Source organism: Halichondria panicea, chromosome 1, assembly GCF_963675165.1.
Source record: "Halichondria panicea chromosome 1, odHalPani1.1, whole genome shotgun sequence".
NCBI lineage: Eukaryota > Metazoa > Porifera > Demospongiae > Suberitida > Halichondriidae > Halichondria > Halichondria panicea.
Genome location: NC_087377.1, coordinates 11,579,765 through 11,597,161, shown reverse-complemented (window position 1 = coordinate 11,597,161; position 17,397 = coordinate 11,579,765). Strand labels below are relative to the sequence as shown.

Sequence of the window (17,397 nt, the reverse complement as noted above, 5' to 3'; positions counted from 1 at the left end):
CACTGGTAAGTCAACACTGTTCCCTCCAACACTGTCTCATTCAACCTCTCATAGTCCAATATAGCACCGTTGCATGGCTCAGCAGGTACAGTGCAGTTGACTATAATTATATATAGGGACGGTCAGAAAATAACTGTGAGTATACATCTTTGTATCTCATCAGCTCAAGGAGCAATGGAACAGGGTCCCTAAAGTAGAAAGCTAGAATTGTAGTTTGTTGCTTCTTTAGCTCCAGAGCATATCAGGAGCCACAAGACTCCAGGTTTCTTTGCTGACTTTGATGTGATTCTAGTCCACAGTGCATGTCTCATGCACCACTAAAACGCATTGCTCTTGTTACTTGCTGCTTACTAGCCAGCTTTTATGCTCATACATACATCTGCATTTATTGTGTAACACGCTTTAGGTTTGTATAGATTCATGTCAGTAGCCGAGGGTTAGCACTTCAGTGTTCTAGTTCACCAAGCCATCAGATAGATAGACTTCTGTTTCCCTCTTCTATAGTTCATTGTCAACAATTACAACAGTACCGCGGGTGCTGATGCTGTGTCAATATAAAGCTACTAGCTAATATTGCTAATACGTACACACATGATATGATTATCATGATGAACATTTTAGCAGAGCTACATGTAACTACTATAAGTAGAGTAGCAACACTCCATGGACAAATTTTGCTACGCATTCTTCTGAAAAAGCTTCAATGGCATTCCCAGTAATAAAACCAGGCATAACTCGAGAAAGAAGTATTACTAAATCCACGAATCAGAATCCAAGAAAATGTTACCAGAAGCCTATAGAAACTCTTACTTGCACTCCATTGATCCTAAGCAGCTGTAGCAGTCTACATACAAGACACACACACACCACACACACACACACACACACACACCACACACACACACACACACACACTATATATCGTATACCTTGCTTGCGCATACGCACCGAGGCATAGTAATAATATAACAGTATACAAAGCAAACTAATACCTCTTTTATAATCACTTTAAAAGAAGTATTGGTATGCTTTGTATTTTAGTGTTATATATAACACTCTAGTTTTTGAGCGAAGCTAAACATGGCGAGAGGCATTAGCACAGCGCAGCTTACACCACTCGTTCAATATGGCTTCTTTTTTAGTACAAAAGATGTAATGGCTTTTAATGAACAGATGTTGCTGTTTACAGCTGTTAAAATCGTTCACAAGCATGCACATTAACAGAAGTTTCACAGTCCTACTGGTCCATATGCCTGGTTAGTATTCAGTTCAATCTCCTCTTTGGGTGACACCTCCTCATAAACAGGACCAGCTGGTATAGTGGGTCCTACATTAGCTTGCTCTTTAGCTGCTGGGGAGTACACTGCCTTCATGAGCAAATACATGATCAAGAGTCCTATCAACAATCCAATAATTGTGAACACAACTGTCGTGACAACCACGCTGATGGAGACAGCTGCATCAAATCGACTCCCATCAGATAGGCTGGCACAATTACAAGGAGCAGCTGTAGATTGTTTAAGAGAAAAGTATTATTACAAGCAAGTGTATTCAAGTAATGAATACACTTGCCTCTGCAGACGATCTCCTCGTCCCACTTTCCTGTAGCTAGACAGGTAGCAGTCATTATTCCCTCAGGGAACAGTTCATCGTCGCACTGGAAGGTCACTTGTGTACCGGGAATAGCTGGTACTGAATGATCACTGATGGTGCCATTCCTTGGTGAGGATAGGGAAGCTGTGCAGTTTATTGAAGGAGCTGTGTAAAGATATTTTGTATTTATTTCCTACAACCAAGAGCTTAACTCACTAGTTGTAGGAGTAGGTGTGGTTAGTAATGTACACTCAATAGCCTCAGGGTCTGGACTCCACATCAGTGTACCCTCACATGTCACCATTGTAACAGCAGACACATACCCATCGCCACACTGGATGGTTACTGTGGATCCTGGTAATCTGCTGGCGACTGGTTCAAAGGCTCCATTCATGGGGTTCATTGCCAGCAATGACTGGACACCAATTAAAATATGTCAGTAAATCAGTTAGTAATTTTCTGTATATTACGGTATGATTTTATATGTGTTCTTATGAGACCAAAGGCTATGCTTCCCTTTTTCCCTTGTAGGGAGCTACTTTCAGTTGATTTGCCGATACAAAGAAGAAGAAATACATCTTAGCTAACCTTGGAATCCCACAAGAAGCTAGCCAGCCAGCTTGTATAAGTTCCCTAACTGCTTTTGTTGATCAATGTTTCAGCGCTTGTCTTGTGTATTGTATTGTAAAATTTGATTATTTTGTATTTTTGTGTTTGATTTGCGGCATTCTTACACATATATTTTCATTTTTGCCGATTGCCAGCAAAAATATACGGCCTACTCTGCTGCTTAAAGCGGCTGCTGCTCGATATAAAGTGGACTAAGCGGTTCCAAAATGTGTCCAGTTTTGTCAAAAAATCCACAATTATCAATGACGTATCGCATATCGTATCTACACATACCCAAGAGCTGCGTAGAGCCACTAATTTGGGGAATTCCCCATTAATCGCAATGTACCAGCAATGTAAAGTGAGTGTATATGGCTGCAAGTAAGTATAGGCTAGCAGTCATTTACTTGAAGATAGTAAATGTCTACAATCTATCAGGATATATAGTATACTATATTATTATGTTGGGTAGAATTAATCATGATTCAGAGTCAAGTCGTGGCTGTTTGTTCATGTCTACTAAATCTAATGGAGTTTTTCGTATGTACTTTCGTTTCTTTCGCTTAAATTGTGATGTCTCGTCTATTCTCGCTTCAGCTTTCAGAACCTCCCCCACTGGGTCATGCAGATTACTGGAGAAGTAGTGTCTCTTGGCGTCATCATTATTTTTCTCCACCCCTAGAGAAAAAGGTGATTAAAATGTTATCTCTTTACACTCGAACTCACCTTGTCCACTAAACATCTTGACATTTCCGTATTTTGAAATAAAGTAAGGGAAGTGAAAGACCAGTGTGTGCATATAGGGCGTAATATTCTTTTCCTGAAACCCTTGACACTTGTGCTTCAAGCTCAAGAAAAGCCTTATCCAGTCTTTCGCCTATCATGATAGATTATAGTAAATTAGATACAATGGTTCTCCCTACTAGTAAACTAACACTATACCTTTTGCTCAACCACTTCACTGGGAGGTGGAGTCCAGCTAGAAACCATCTTATACAAAGAGAGAAATTCCTACAGAGCCAGACCATATAAATAATTATGTTTGTAAAATGCGAAGGGAAATTTAATTAGTACTCACTGTCCAAAGTTGGGCCATTTTAGCTTGAATTTCTTCCTTCAGTAGGTCAGCAAACCTCACTGGGAGACGTTCCAGAAACTTCTTGGTGTCGTTCCCCTGCAGTGATGTCCATTCGTAATGTCCAGAAGCTTTGCCATCTGGACCCCTTGCTTCCCATACCCTGAACGTGATACCACAGTCTTTAACGATCGTCTGTAGTGTTTGTAGGTGAGTGAGTATATGTGCGTTTCCTTGTCTGTCTTGTTTAGCAGATGCCACTATCTCTAGAATGAGATTTCTTGTTAAAACGTCAGCTATACGTAGGAGTAGGTGTAGCTCATCGGGTATTATATGGTCTGGCTCTATGTTCAGTAGTGGTGTTGTAATTGATCCTAGTCGTACACTTGCTGGTTTACTGCTGGGAAGTGCGCCTTTTGCTTGTAGGGAACTCAATGTTCTTGCATTTGTTACGGTGTAGTCAGCCCTATCCTTTGACATATCCCACCTATAGCGGCAAATGGGGAAGCTAGGTTTAAGCATAATAATTATAGATATACCTTTCATCCTTCTTGATGGTACACCAGACACAAGCGTACATAGAGGTTGCTTTGTTGAGGCCCATACTCAGTAAAAGAAACTAATAATGCAATTTTTATAGTCAGTAATTAACTATACATTCTCACCTTGTAATCACTACCCAGGAAAAACTCAAGGCGGTACTCTGTTTCATCAACAGTGAGTAGTGGGTGTGAAATGATGTCGTTCAACTCCTTCAATACCTCAGATAGTCCTGAACTAATTGTTTCATACGACTCTTCGGCTTTTAGGCCAGCAAAAGTATGATTGCCTGTATGAATGTCAATATAAAAATATTTTCACCACTTTCTCGTTTAATATTTTTATTGTTAAGCTTACCCATGCCTGATAAAACATTGTCTTGAATTTCTGGAAATGCAAATGAGAGAAGTATGATATTGGATGATCTTGTGAATCTGGCTCCGTCACCACTGAGTTTTACTTTTACTGGTTGGGTGATAGCTTTCCCTGAATGAACCTAAAATAATAATCCATAATAATAATGTATAATTTCTTCTTTACTTACGATCTTAGCTAGCTCTTCCTGGATTGCAGCTTTCAGTGGTCTATAAGCACCAGGATAAGGACCTTCGAGATGTCGGATGTCGAGAGAGTTGTTAATTGAGAGGCGAGCATCCTTGATTCGGTACAGTGGTGGTAAATCAGATGCGACGCTCAATTCATGATAAGCTTCGTCACTCACAGCAAACCTGTCAAGTACATAAAGAGCTTGCTGTACCCTCGCAGAATCGTTTGGTGAAAGAGCTGGCGTTTGATGTTGTGGCTTGTGAGATGGGCTAGATAAAAAATTGAATTTGATGGGAGATCCTGTCTGTTTGCGTAGCTCTAAAGATTCTGGCTGAAGACCGAATGATTCACAAAACCAAAGCGCTTGCTCTGCAGAGCTCTTACAGTGTGCTAGCTTTCGTTTTACCTGTCGTGGTGATACCTCGTGAACTTTTTTGCCTTTGTTGATGTGTGCTGTGGTAGGTCTACTTGTTTCGGGGATTGTTGTTGGCTGTGGAGATTCAGTGGATAGTTGCTGCTCAATTTCAGAATACGATTCTGCTTCTCCATCAAGCACGAAGAGGTTGTATTCTCCAGCAAGTACGGCATACCTCCTTCTTCCTTTTAGCCCCCGTATCCTTCTTGCTACCTTGCTAGCTTGTTCTGCAAGCCTTTTCTCCAGACGATCGCTTTGTGCTAGTTTAACTATTGTTACCATGCTATTAACTAAGCTAATGAATGTCTCTTCTGCCTTCTTGTTCATGTACCAATGATGCAGCAACTCGATAGGAATAGAGAGAGAGAAGTTTGGCTGTACTTGTGGTTCTGTGTGGCTGAAGTCAGAGTACTTCTTTGCTGAATTTGAGATGGTGATGGACAGGCTCTCTGCTCTTCTGGACTGCTTGTTTACTGCCATAGCTAGGAGGCCCGGGATAATGGAACAAAAGGTCCCTTGAGCTGTTATGTAACAAAATTAATTAGCCATGTCAATATGAGTAGGTGGGTGAATAGGCTGCGGTGTTATCACCCACTAAATTAACCACAGTACTCATTCAATAGCATGATAACACTTCTCAGATGCATTATGGCGGGTATTTTGCGACCTCTGGTTCTCTTAGACTTATTACAAAATGGCTGACCAGACATTCTCAAGATCCAAGCTCAAGAGGCTCAATCGAAAAGCTAGAGTTGACAAAATTGGCAAGCAGCTGTGTATGGAGAAGAAGAGCCTTGAATGTGCCGAGAAAAATGTTCAGAATTGGAAGAAGAAGGCAATAGATTATAAACTGTAAGTTGCTGATTAACAGCCAGTAAATAATATTGTTCATACAGGGAACTCAACGTGTATCGAGCTAAGCAATTACGGACAGGAACTCTGGGAACATCCTGCAGTCACCAACGACCACTAAAGTTACTAACAGCAGCCATGAAGACGAGTGCAATCAGTCTACCCAAGGCAACTCCAAGAATGTGTACGAATGCTGATATTATGCGAGGAGTTACTGTAGTTCCAGAGATAAGTGAGAAATGTTTAGCAGATGGGGGTGGTGATGTTCATATAGGAAATGGTCGGTTTGGAACATGCTCTCGTATGATTTTTAAAGAGTGTTTTGACGTCTGTGTCAAAACATTTACTTCCGACTCCTCAATCGAATCGATTAGGCATGAAGCCAGTATATTACTTACATTAAATTCCAGCCCTTATATACCACACTGTTTTGGTATTTGTTCCACCAGGAGAGCTTTAGTAATGTCTAATGTAAGCGTGAAGCAGCAACAAGTTTCATTATATTCTGCCTTGTATTCGACTAACGAAATTAAATTAAGCCCTAAGACATGGATGCAAATACTGATCCAAATTTGTGATGGTCTATCATACATGCACAAGCTGAGTATTCTTCACAATGATCTTAAAGTAGACAACGTAGTATTAGGGACTACTTTGTTAGAATGTATCCGGCCATGTATTGTGGATTTTGGAAAGGCATGTAAAGAAAAGCATGCTAAGAAGTACTGCCTGACCGAGGAACAGAAAGTTATTTACATAAAAGAACACACTCAAGTAGCTCCAGACCTCCGCGATGGGCTTGTTTTACAGAGCACACAGAGCGATATATACTCATTAGGTAGAATAATGAAGAAGATGAACTCCATTGTAATTAAGTCAACTGAACTTGCCCATGTAATTAAGGAATGTCTTTCTTATCATGCTCATGACCGTCCTAGCTTAGAAACCATTTCTCTTAATGTTGAATGACTATGTGACTAATTATGTCTTACATTCATTCGTTCATGTTTAAATCTGGTGCTAGCTTTAACTATGACATAGTCTATGTATAATTGTAGGCAAATCCGTGCTCTCTAATGGAAGGCTGACAAGGTTAGCTGTAAGTCGGGATGCGTGTTGACCCAGCCATTTGTTTGAGAGTCATTAAAAGCATTATGGTAGAGAATTGGCCTGAAGCAGTTAGTTATGAGTCACATAGTGCGTATTGGCTGCTCAGGTTGGGCCATGCATGCATTAACAATTAACAATTAACAATGATCAACAACGTTTTTTCACCAGATTTACACATACAATTTCAGATAGTAGTCTAGGTGACTCTAACATTTCACCATTGCTATTTCTATATGTTTTCGGTCCATACTTAATTCTAGGACATACTACAATAGGAAAATCTACTGTGCAGCCATTGCCATATCTATCATACAAAATATACCAACTACCTATAAAATATTCATCGTTAAAATCAGTTTGTTGAAGTTGGAGCTTTCCGCGGGTCATTTGGGTTCCTCGATCTTTAAATAGGTAACGAAATACATCTAGCCGGAAATCTATAGTTAAATTACAGGATTTTACAGTACCTAAATTTAAACTACATTGAATGGACAGAACAAATCTTCTTGTTGCGTCGCTTATAAGCTCGGTATGTGGTGCTTGTGGTGTATTGTATGATCTGAAAGGGGGGAAATGTGCATAATTATAGTAATACACAGTGCACTGCCATGCCATACTTAATAATCTTACTGGATAGTAGAGACAGTCACATCTTCCTTAGCGACCCATGAAGACTGTTCCAATGAGTAACCAGCCCACTTTACCAAATACTCCGTTTTCCCCTAGAAATAGAATCAATCGTATAGGGCTATATATCATAAAATGTTACGTACCTTAGTTAGTCGATGATGAATTATCCTCTCAACAAGGAAGACCCCTTCTGGCAGACTGTCATCAGACTTACAGCTCAGAGTGGTTCTCACATCTCGTGCTTCCCGCATGCTAGATAAGTCCATGTCAGCCGAGCTTATATTATGGAGGTAGGAATAGTATCCTTTCTCAGGTCGTTGCCTCTTTGACGAGTCCATAACAGGTCGATCTGCATGAACAGGTCTGCTGGAAGATTAATAATTAGTGACCATAAAGATTTTATCTCTATTCATTTGACACACTTTACTACCATTGATTGCATGCTATTACTGTCATGTGAATCAGTAAATTACTATACAAAAAAGAACAGAGAAAGAATTGAGATGGGAAATTGCTGCCACTTCCACCCGTACCCGTACTACATCGACTCCGACTTACGAGAGATCAGGCACCACAGGAACTCCTTTCCTATTGGGTCGCTAGTAAAGATGGGAACTGAGGGAAAACAATTTTATTTTACAACAGCAGATGATACTGGAACACATTATTTTCCGATGGGGTCTCAGAAAAAGGCCCAGAACTATTTAAAGAAAGTTGTGAGGCTCAGCCAAACATACGATGTCCAGGTGTCAGAAGTTTTAAATCCAGACTACACGTTGCTAGGATTTAGAGCCAAAAAAACAAAAGAAGAAAGCACAAAAGAAGCGGACAACAAAGAGCCAAGAAAGAAAGTTAAATTTAATTTAGTAAAAGTGTTGTAACTAGAACAGGACTGAGAAGAATATGACTGAGAACTGACTACTATACTGTACTGTTCTATATAATTATTTACTGTGGTAGATCTCTCTAGTCACTGTTACAGGCCGGTAAAAGTAATAACAAAATACTGAGCTGGCAGTACTGCATGCTCAGTATTTTGTTATTACTTGTACCGGCCTGTAACAGTGACTAGAGAGATCTGCCACAGGATAGAATCTACCACAGAAGTCTCAACCAACAGGTAAACAATAATATTACTCACCAGCACCAGTGCAGTGAACGTAGCTAGTTCAGCGAAGATCTTGCGCACGCACTACAATAGTCTATAGTAGCATTTATTTCCGCAGTAGTTAAAATGATTGAGTAATATTTGAATTTTCATATAAATAGAACAAATATTTAGACAGGATGCTAGAACAATAGTGTCCAAAATACAATGGCAATTGCTGGCAATGGGTCAATGCAGGACAGCTGCCTGAGAGGATCAGTTGAAACTGTGTGTACAAAACAATAATACTTACCAATCCTAAAGTTATGCTCAGCTGTTGTACTACTCCCAGCACAGTTGGTAGCCACAACACTGACAATGTAGTCGACATTGTATTGAGAAGTCACCGTGACAGAGGTGGATGTGAGGACAGTAGTAGAGAGCTGGGCCAGAGGTGATATGGTCACTGTGTAGGTGAGGTCATCTCTACCACCATTCTCAATAGGAGGGTTCCACTGTACAGATACACTGACTTCATTGGCTGAGGTGTTTAAAGTGGAGTGTCTTATTATGGAAGGTGGTCCTGGTGGATCTATAAGAAATCGAATATGATGGTACAATGGCCTATAGACAGAAAAAAAAACATTACTCACTAGCTAAATGGATTATTGAAGATCCTATCAGGGTCGCAGTAGGCTCAGGATCTACACACGACACAGTGATCCCATTCTCTGCTGTTCTTGACAGAGTAGATGTTAATGTAGTGTCATTGGCTGCAATCAGTGTCACAGTGTAGCCAAATAACGTCATTGGTACATTGAGATCAGAGCGGACAAGAATACGAGTAACATCTGACGGTTCCCATCTTAAGGAATCTCCAGCAGCGGTGCAGGTGAAAGTGACTGTTTCCATTGGACATGGTCTCTCCACACTCACTGAATATTGGGCTTTATGAAACATGCAGCAATGTAAGGAAATCTATAATTGAATAGTCAGTCTTACCAGTGCTGAAGCCAGCCAGAAAGCAAATCAAAAAAACTATGAGCTTTATTATCTCTATTAGTGTCATCTCGAATTATTCTTGACAGTGAGAATGTTTACACAACCTCCTTGTTTACTTCTTTTATGATAATTTATTCATAGTTTCTTTTAATTACACTTCCAGTTTTCGTAGACAAATATAATTAACAAGATGCTCATAGAGCATTCACCCCGTGCGTTGAACTTCATTACACGCACACAGAGGCAAAACAGATACAATAACTTTTTACTGTAATGACTAATCTATAATATATATATAGTACAGAATGTGTGTGTGTGTGTGCGTGTGTGTGTGTGTGTGTGTGTGTGTGTGTGTGTGCGTGCGTGTGCGTGTGTGTGTGTGTGTGTGCGTGTGCGTGTGCGTGTGTGTGTGTGAACACCTTGTACAACCTCATGGAGACACTGCTCAAACTGGTGAGATGGGTGAATAAAGGATACTTATGTATCATTCAGTATGACCCCAGAGAAGATCCGACATGCGTGCACGAATCACTATAAGTTCAGTGCATTGATGTCATTGTGTGATCCAAAAAATACACTAGCACTTGTAATTATTCATGCACGCATGTCGGACATCCTCTGGTGACCCTATACTCTCTAAGTCTATAAAGTTACTTTAGTGATGTTGTTGTTGTACTATCGATAGCGTGGGTTGATATTTCTTAGCCAGCTAGATCACCTAAATTTCCTCAAAAGCTGACACTGCAAGAAATTTTCTAAGTAGATTCCACATAACATTTTCTTGTATTTGTGTAATTGTACTGTGACTGCATGCATCCAACTACTTTGAGTGTTCAATGTTGCTCTGTCCTTGTTTCCTACATTTAAGCTATTTCAATAAATAACGAGATCTGTATAATATACTCCACTTAATTACATGTACCCCTCCACCCACCCCCAGAGCAGTGACAATGCCCTGGTGCAGTATGCTGGAGTGGACTGTCTCACCTCACTATGTCAGCTGCTAGAGAGAATGATCCTCAGAGGGAGAATAGAACAACACAATCCAATGTGAGTCTTTGACTATATACGTAGCTACATGACTTACGCCAACAACTCTGTTTACATTGTTCTAAGTTGTTGATAATGAACAGATGCAGTACATGCTCTATAAATTATGTTACATGTACATTAACAAAGTACCAGAAGTTTCACAGTCCTACTGGTCCATACGCCTGGTTATAGTATTCAGTTCAATCTCCTCTCTACATGGATGACACCTCCTCATAAACAGGACCAACTGGTGTAGTGGGTCCTATACATTATCTTGCTCTTTAGCTGACGGGGAGTACACATTCTTCTTATGCATGAACAAATACATTATAAAGAGTCCCATCAACAATCCAATGACGGTGAATAGAATGCCATGACAACCACACTGATGGAGACAGCTGCATCAAATCGACTCCTATCAGATAGGCTGGCGCAATTGTAAGAAACAGCTGTAATAAGTGGTTCAAGGTATATAGAAGCATAATTACTTTAAGTAATGACTACACTTGCCACTGCAGAGGATCTCTACTGGGTTTTGGTCCCACTCTCCTGTAGCTAGACAGGTGGCAGTCATTATGCCCTCAGCCTCAGGGAAGAGTCCATCATCACACTGGAATGTCACTTGTGTATCGGAAAGAGCAGGTACTGAATGATCACTGATGGTGCCATTCCTTGGTGAGGATAGTGGAGCCGTGCAGTTCATTGGAGGAGCTGTGTAAATAACATACTGTTGGAAGTATTAATTTTCATAACAATACTCAGTAGAGCATTCACCCTGTGTGTTGAGCTTCATCGCATAGCAGCAAAACGGATACAATAACTTTTTACCGTAACGAGTTTATCATTATGGGGAATAATTATAATTATGATCGTGAATTTATAAAGCAACGATTAAAATCGATTGGTTTGTCGCCTTCGAAGATCGCCTAAAAGTTTCAACTATATAAAGTACAGCAGTTAAAGCAGCCTATGAAAGTGTCTAGTTCGCTCAAACAGCTCATTTTGTGTCCATGCATGTACACACATATACACATTATACATCTGCATTTATTGTGTAACACGCTTCAAGTTTGTATAGATTCATGTCGACAGCTGAGGGTTAGCACTTTTAAATTAGTGCTCTAGTTTACCAAGCCATCAGATAATAGATTTCTGTTGCCATTAAGCTCCTCTATTGACTGTGTGTGGATTCATTGTCAACAATTGCAAACAATAATGAAAGCACCGCGGGTGCTGATGCCTCAGTGGATGTGCCAACATAAAGCTACTAGCTGATATTGCTAATACACACGTGATATGATTATCATGATGAATATTTTTGCATCTAGAGTGGGATCGAAATGATTGATCATGATTGTTGCTAAAGAGGATGCTAAAAGTACAAAGTTTATGGCTGCTGCATCAGTGTATAGAGCCTTGCAGCTCTCTTCTCACTCTTGCAGCTACCAATAGCTAGGCGTTCTAGTACAGAGCTAACTACTGAGTAGCAACACTCCATGGACACATTTTGCTACGCATGCACTCTTCTGAAAGGCTGCAATGGCATTCCAAAATTAGGCATAACTCGAGAATGAAGCATTATTTTGGAAATCCACGAATCAGAATCCATGAAAACATTACTAGAACCCTATAGAAACTCTTACTTGCAGCTTATTGATCTTTGAGCAGCTGTAGCAGTCTACATACACACATGCACACATACAAACACACACTGCCGTATACCTTGCTTGCACATACACACCGAGGCATAATAATAACTTAACAGTATATAAAGCATACAAATACCTCTTCTATAATCGTATTATAATTATAATCATAGAAGAGGTATTAGTATACTTTGTATTTGAGTGTTATATGACATAATTACAACACTCTAATGCCTTAATTGAGCGAAGCTAAACATGGCGAGAGGCATTAGCACAGCGCACCACTCGTTTAATATAGCTTCTTTTTTAATACAAAAGATGTAGTGGCTTTTAATGAACAGATGTTGCTGTTTACAGTTTTTAAAATCGTTCACGAGCATGCACATTAACACAGAAGTTTCACTGTCCTACTGGTCCATACGCCTGGTTAGTATTCAGTTCAATCTCTTCTTTGAGTGACACCTCCTCATAAACAGGACCAGCTGGTGCAGTGGGTCCAACATTAGCTTGTCCTTTAGCTGCTGGGGAGCATACTGCCTTCTTACGCATGAACAAATACATGATCAAGAGACCTATCAACAATCCAATGATTGTGAACGCAACTGCTGTGACAACAACGCCGATGGAGACAGCTGCATCAAATCGACTCCCATCAGATAGGCTGGCACAACTAAAAGGAGCGGCTGTATAGGTTGTTCAAGAGAGAAGTATTATTACAAGTGTATTCAAGTAATGAATACGCTTGCCTCTGCAGACGATTTCCTCGTCCCACTTTCCTGTAGCTAGACAGGTAGCAGTCATTATTCCCTCAGGGAACAGTTCATCGTCGCACTGGAGGGTAACTTGTGTACTGGGAATAGCTGGTACTGAATGATCACTGATAATGCTATTCCGTGGTGAGGGTAGTGAAGCTGTGCAATTTATTGGAGGAGCTGTGTAATGATTAACATAGATATTTTGTATTAATTTCCTACAACCAAGAGCTTAACTCACGAGTTGTGGGAGTAGGTGTGGTTAGTAATGTACACTCAATAGCCTCAGGGTCTGGACTCCACATCAGTGTACCCTCACATGTCACCATTGTAACAGCAGATACATACCCAGCATCACACTGGATGGTTACCGTGGATCCTGGTAATCTGCTGGAGACTTGTCCAAACGCTCCATTCATGGGATTGGTCAACATAGGACAGTTACCTGAGAAAGAGTTGACACAGTCAAAAATATATATATTAAATATACTCACCACTCCTAAAGTTGTACTCAGCAGTTGTACTGTTCCCAGCACAGTTGGTAGCCATAACACTGACATTATAGTCTACATAGTATTGAGCAGTCACAGTGACAGAGGTGGATGTGAGGACAGTAGCAGAGAGCTGGGCCGGAGGTAAGATGGTCACTGTGTAGGTGAGGTCATCTCTACCACCAGTCTCAGTAGGAGCGTCCCAACCAACAGTCACGCTGATTCCATCTGCTGAGCTGCTTGAAGTGGAGTGTCTTATGGTGGAAGGTGGTCCTGGTGAATCTATGCAGTACATATTGTAACTTGTGCACGGACACAATGGGTTGAGACAATCACCAGCCAAACGAATTATTGAAGATCCTATGATGGTCCGAATACCCCTACAGGACACAGTGATCCCATTTTCTGCTGTCCTTGACAGAGTAGATGTTAGTGAAGTGTCATTGGCTGCAATCAGTGTTACAGTGTAACCTGATCGTATTAGTGTTACATTGAGATCCAAGGTGGAGAGGATAGTGATGCGAGTAACATCTGACGGTTCCCATCTCAAGGAATCTCCAGGAGCAGTGCAGGTAAAAGTGACTGTTTCCATTGGACATGGTCTCTCCACACTCACTGAATATTGGGCTTTATAAAAATGCAGTGTCAATGTAAGGGAATCTATAATTGAACAGTCAGTCTTACCAGTGCTGAAGCCAGCCAGAAAGCAAATCAGAAGAACTCTAATGAGCTTTATCTCTAATGTCATCTTGAATTATTTCTTGACAGTGAGAAGGTTTCAATGTGATTACTGATTACACAACCTCTTTGTTTACTTCCTTTATGATCATTTATTCATAGCTTCTTTTAATTACACTTCCAGTTTTCGTAGACAATATAATCATAACAAGATTCTCATAGAGCATTCACCCCATGCATGCGTTGAGCTTCATTGCACGCGCACAGCGGCAAAACGGATACGATAATTTTTTACCGTAATGACTTTATTATAACATCATTATAGGGAATGATCGTGAATCTATCACCAATTATATCGATTAGAAAACAGTGTTTTTTGTCGCTCGAAGATCGCCTACAAGTTTCAACCTAAACCACTGTCTCATTAGTGGTTAAAGCAGTCCATGAAAGTGTTTAGTTTGCTTAACAGCTCATTTGTGTGTCCACACACACACACATACACAAACCAACACACACACCAATCACTCAACCCCTGCTATGCACGCACGGGGTAATTATAATGATTGATTTTTGTTGGTACAACACATCTGCATGGTGGTTTCTTTTAAAAACATGCATGCTCATGGTTACTGTTTACACATTACAGCTCAACAATTCATGCAACCCCCCCTCCCACACACACACACACACACACACACAGGGGAACAAGGATTGAGTGTACTGATGTAGTGTTTCCATGACGATGTGTGGAGCTTTACATGCTTTATAGTGTAGTGGTACTGCCCTTTGCAGCTCACTTGGAAGTTTGGAGCAAATAGCAAAAAACCACTTGAGATAAGTGTAACAGTTTACACAAGTAAACCACAATACTATAGAACAAGGGACAAAGTTAAAATTTTGGATTCAGATCTTTATGTGGATATATAGATCTCTAGCTATACCTAGTACAGTATTCAGCATGCATAAACTACTGGTTGGGTAACCATGAAAAACTAATCCTTATCAAGAGGAGTTCAGTGGCGTACTATGTCATTGTGGCAGAGAATTGGAGACTGATTCAGCAGCAGGCTGTTTCTCAGACAGCAATTTAAAAAATAGCTAGACGAATATGTAGGCAGTTTATGTCGCAATCAAGCTACTCCTACAGCCCAAACTGAGTACTTGTAAATAGAGATTTGGCCAAGTTGTGGTTTAGCTGTAAACTGTTACATTTACCTCAAGTGGTTTTTTGCATTTTACAGTACTGTAATACTGTTTGCCAAAACTTCACGTGAGCTTATGTGAGCTACAACAAATAGCGTGAAAAACTACAACAACAAATTAAAACATAAAGATCTGGTCTATTCCAAAATTTAAAGTTTGTCCCTTGTTCTATAGTATTGTGGTTTACTTATGTAAACTGTTCAAGTGGTTTTTGTTATTTGCCCAAAACTTCCAAGTGAGCTGCAAAGGGCAGTATGGGATAAAGGTATGCTATAGCTTATAATAATTACAATGGTGTTTGTGATAAGGGTACATGCTTTTATAGATGTTGTAGTAGATAAAATTAATGTGGGCCAGTCAAGCTCAAGTGAGCTTGTGTGATGTAAATAACTGCAGAGTAATAATTATACGTAATAGCAGACAGATATAATCTAGTATACCCCTTCCAGTTCCCTTCTCCTGCTTGGAAGCTGAGTGGTGTGAGTGGGTGTGGTGACCGAGTGTCCTCCCTCCTCCCCCTCTGTGCTGAGACACTACAACACAGACACTACCCTCAACACCTAAACCTTCCTGGAGACACTGCTCAAACTGGTGAGATGAGTAAGATATAAAAGTAACTCTCTGCATGTACCTGCAGGTAGTTGAAGTGATATTGTATGGGTAACTCAAAAGCTGACACTGTAAAAAAACTTTCAAAGTGGATTCCACAGAACATTTAAATGCTTGTATTTGTGTTGTGCTTGTGACTACACTATCTTGAGTGCATGTGTTCAATGTTGCTCTATACATACTCCTGTTATTTACATGTATCCCCCCCCCACACATACGCACACACCCAGAGAGCGGTGACAATTCTTTGATACAGTCTAGACTGCTGGAGTGGAATGTACGTCTCACCTCACTCTGTCAGCTGCTAGGGAAAATGATCCTCAGAGAGAAAATAGAAAAACACAATCCAACGTGAGTCTTTGAAGAATATCTACGTAGCTGTTCATGACTTAGGCCAACAACTCAAAGCCTAGGACGAGTGCATGTACCCATTTCAAGTAGTGTATTGTGTCTTGAATTCCTTTGTACCTATGTACGCATATTAGACATTAGTTTATATGATCTACATGTGAGAAGTGCCTCAGATGTGGTACTCGTGTACTGTATGTAGAAAGTGGGCGGGGCTGTTATTAGTTTGTTGCTAAACTGGAGGATGCCCAAGCAGGAGGATTTTTGGAAGAGGGGGCAAACTTAGCGATTGCTTATCAGCCGCGCAGCATCTAAATTTTGACCAGAAGCCGCGTCTATTAATAATGATGTCATAATTAAAATTAACTTCTCTATCTAGTTGGGTACAGGGGCTTGATGTTCTATTTGCATAGCAGAAGCTATAGTTTAGCAAAGAACAAGAACTGTCTGTAGATTTAGACCACAGTTTAGATCGTTTTGCTTGCCTGCTAGTTAGCTAACTGCAGCAAGATTCAGAAGAAAAGGGGTACGTGCTCAGCTAGATAATCAGATACACTAATCTGAGCTAAGTATAGTAGAGATCCAGAAAGGGGGGCATTAGCCTCCTTTTCCACCCCCTGGCTATGCCACTGCTAAGAGTGTGAATGTGTGGAGTTTCTTCCAAGGTTTGACACACCTTTTTCTTTATGCTTACTTTCATCATAGTCATGGTTTCTAAACACAAAAAGAGAGCTTGCACACGCGTTTTATCTAAATGAGTCACACATTGAGTTAGACACTGTTTTGTTGGTGTCTATGGGATTTAGACTACTGTACAGCAGCTGGCATGGATTCAATTTAATATTACCATTTTTATAACTACCTTAATTACCAATCACTAAAACCCAAAATAATTTTAATAGTCTTAATTAGCATGTGTTATCATGGAGGTGGATAATCCAATATTATTTCATTGACTTTAACTGGCTTGACTGCCAGACCATATATTCAGTGACTCTCTATCTATATAGCCTATGGATAGAAGTAGAGCACTGGTGTAGGTCTATATATAATTATATCTAGTTAAACTCTCCAGTATATATAGGAGGTGGGTTCTCAGTATAATTCAGCCAGCCCCACAAAAAAAGGCAACACTACTGCCACAGTGGACCAACATCAGGTCGCCTACACCACTGTGGG

The 17,397-nt window shown here is 40.3% G+C and overlaps 5 protein-coding genes and 1 long non-coding RNA gene across 10 annotated transcripts; 1 reads left to right on the top strand and 5 right to left on the bottom strand.

Moving 5' to 3' along the window:
* Nucleotides 1-1,122: 1,122 nt before the first annotated feature.
* LOC135347119 (uncharacterized) lies at nucleotides 1,123-9,591 on the bottom strand. Of its 2 annotated transcripts, none has more exons than XM_064545007.1 (7): nucleotides 9,460-9,591; nucleotides 9,111-9,404; nucleotides 8,771-9,049; nucleotides 8,705-8,724; nucleotides 1,810-1,993; nucleotides 1,573-1,758; nucleotides 1,123-1,507 (listed from the first exon to the last, which is right to left on the bottom strand). In XM_064545007.1, the coding sequence occupies exons 1-7, from the start codon at nucleotides 9,524-9,526 to the stop codon at nucleotides 1,230-1,232; spliced, it is 1,308 nt and encodes a 435-aa protein (XP_064401077.1). In that variant the 5' UTR covers nucleotides 9,527-9,591; the 3' UTR covers nucleotides 1,123-1,229. The 2 variants fall into 2 exon arrangements, with proteins under 2 accessions (XP_064401077.1, XP_064401086.1); XM_064545016.1 differs by having other exon boundaries at nucleotides 1,573-1,737.
* LOC135347388 (uncharacterized) lies at nucleotides 2,591-4,132 on the bottom strand. The gene is made up of 6 exons (XM_064545360.1): nucleotides 3,943-4,132; nucleotides 3,817-3,896; nucleotides 3,281-3,764; nucleotides 3,145-3,213; nucleotides 2,929-3,079; nucleotides 2,591-2,880 (listed from the first exon to the last, which is right to left on the bottom strand). Exons 2-6 carry the CDS (start codon nucleotides 3,879-3,881, stop codon nucleotides 2,681-2,683), a joined length of 969 nt encoding a protein of 322 aa, XP_064401430.1. The 5' UTR covers nucleotides 3,882-3,896; nucleotides 3,943-4,132; the 3' UTR covers nucleotides 2,591-2,680.
* On the bottom strand, nucleotides 4,083-5,327 carry LOC135347225 (uncharacterized). The gene is made up of 2 exons (XM_064545105.1): nucleotides 4,362-5,327; nucleotides 4,083-4,313 (listed from the first exon to the last, which is right to left on the bottom strand). Exons 1-2 carry the CDS (start codon nucleotides 5,256-5,258, stop codon nucleotides 4,083-4,085), a joined length of 1,128 nt encoding a protein of 375 aa, XP_064401175.1. The 5' UTR covers nucleotides 5,259-5,327.
* Nucleotides 5,378-7,274, top strand: LOC135347259 (uncharacterized). Its single transcript, XM_064545162.1, has 2 exons — nucleotides 5,378-5,630; nucleotides 5,675-7,274. Exons 1-2 carry the CDS (start codon nucleotides 5,473-5,475, stop codon nucleotides 6,597-6,599), a joined length of 1,083 nt encoding a protein of 360 aa, XP_064401232.1. The 5' UTR covers nucleotides 5,378-5,472; the 3' UTR covers nucleotides 6,600-7,274.
* Nucleotides 6,882-8,702, bottom strand: LOC135347485 (uncharacterized). 3 transcript variants are annotated; one of them, XR_010398398.1, is made up of 5 exons: nucleotides 8,512-8,699; nucleotides 7,929-7,985; nucleotides 7,514-7,733; nucleotides 7,371-7,462; nucleotides 6,882-7,299 (listed from the first exon to the last, which is right to left on the bottom strand). It is a non-coding gene; the product is annotated as an uncharacterized LOC135347485 (long non-coding RNA). The 3 variants fall into 3 exon arrangements; XR_010398392.1 differs by having other exon boundaries at nucleotides 7,514-7,985; nucleotides 8,512-8,702; XR_010398389.1 differs by lacking the exon at nucleotides 8,512-8,699 and having other exon boundaries at nucleotides 7,514-8,407.
* Nucleotides 9,592-12,891: 3,300 nt separating the features above from the next.
* On the bottom strand, nucleotides 12,892-14,002 carry LOC135347328 (uncharacterized). 2 transcript variants are annotated; one of them, XM_064545290.1, is made up of 3 exons: nucleotides 13,717-14,002; nucleotides 13,384-13,662; nucleotides 12,892-13,334 (listed from the first exon to the last, which is right to left on the bottom strand). In XM_064545290.1, the coding sequence occupies exons 1-3, from the start codon at nucleotides 13,970-13,972 to the stop codon at nucleotides 13,108-13,110; spliced, it is 762 nt and encodes a 253-aa protein (XP_064401360.1). In that variant the 5' UTR covers nucleotides 13,973-14,002; the 3' UTR covers nucleotides 12,892-13,107. The 2 variants fall into 2 exon arrangements, with proteins under 2 accessions (XP_064401360.1, XP_064401353.1); XM_064545283.1 differs by having other exon boundaries at nucleotides 13,384-14,002.
* Nucleotides 14,003-17,397: the final 3,395 nt, after the last annotated feature.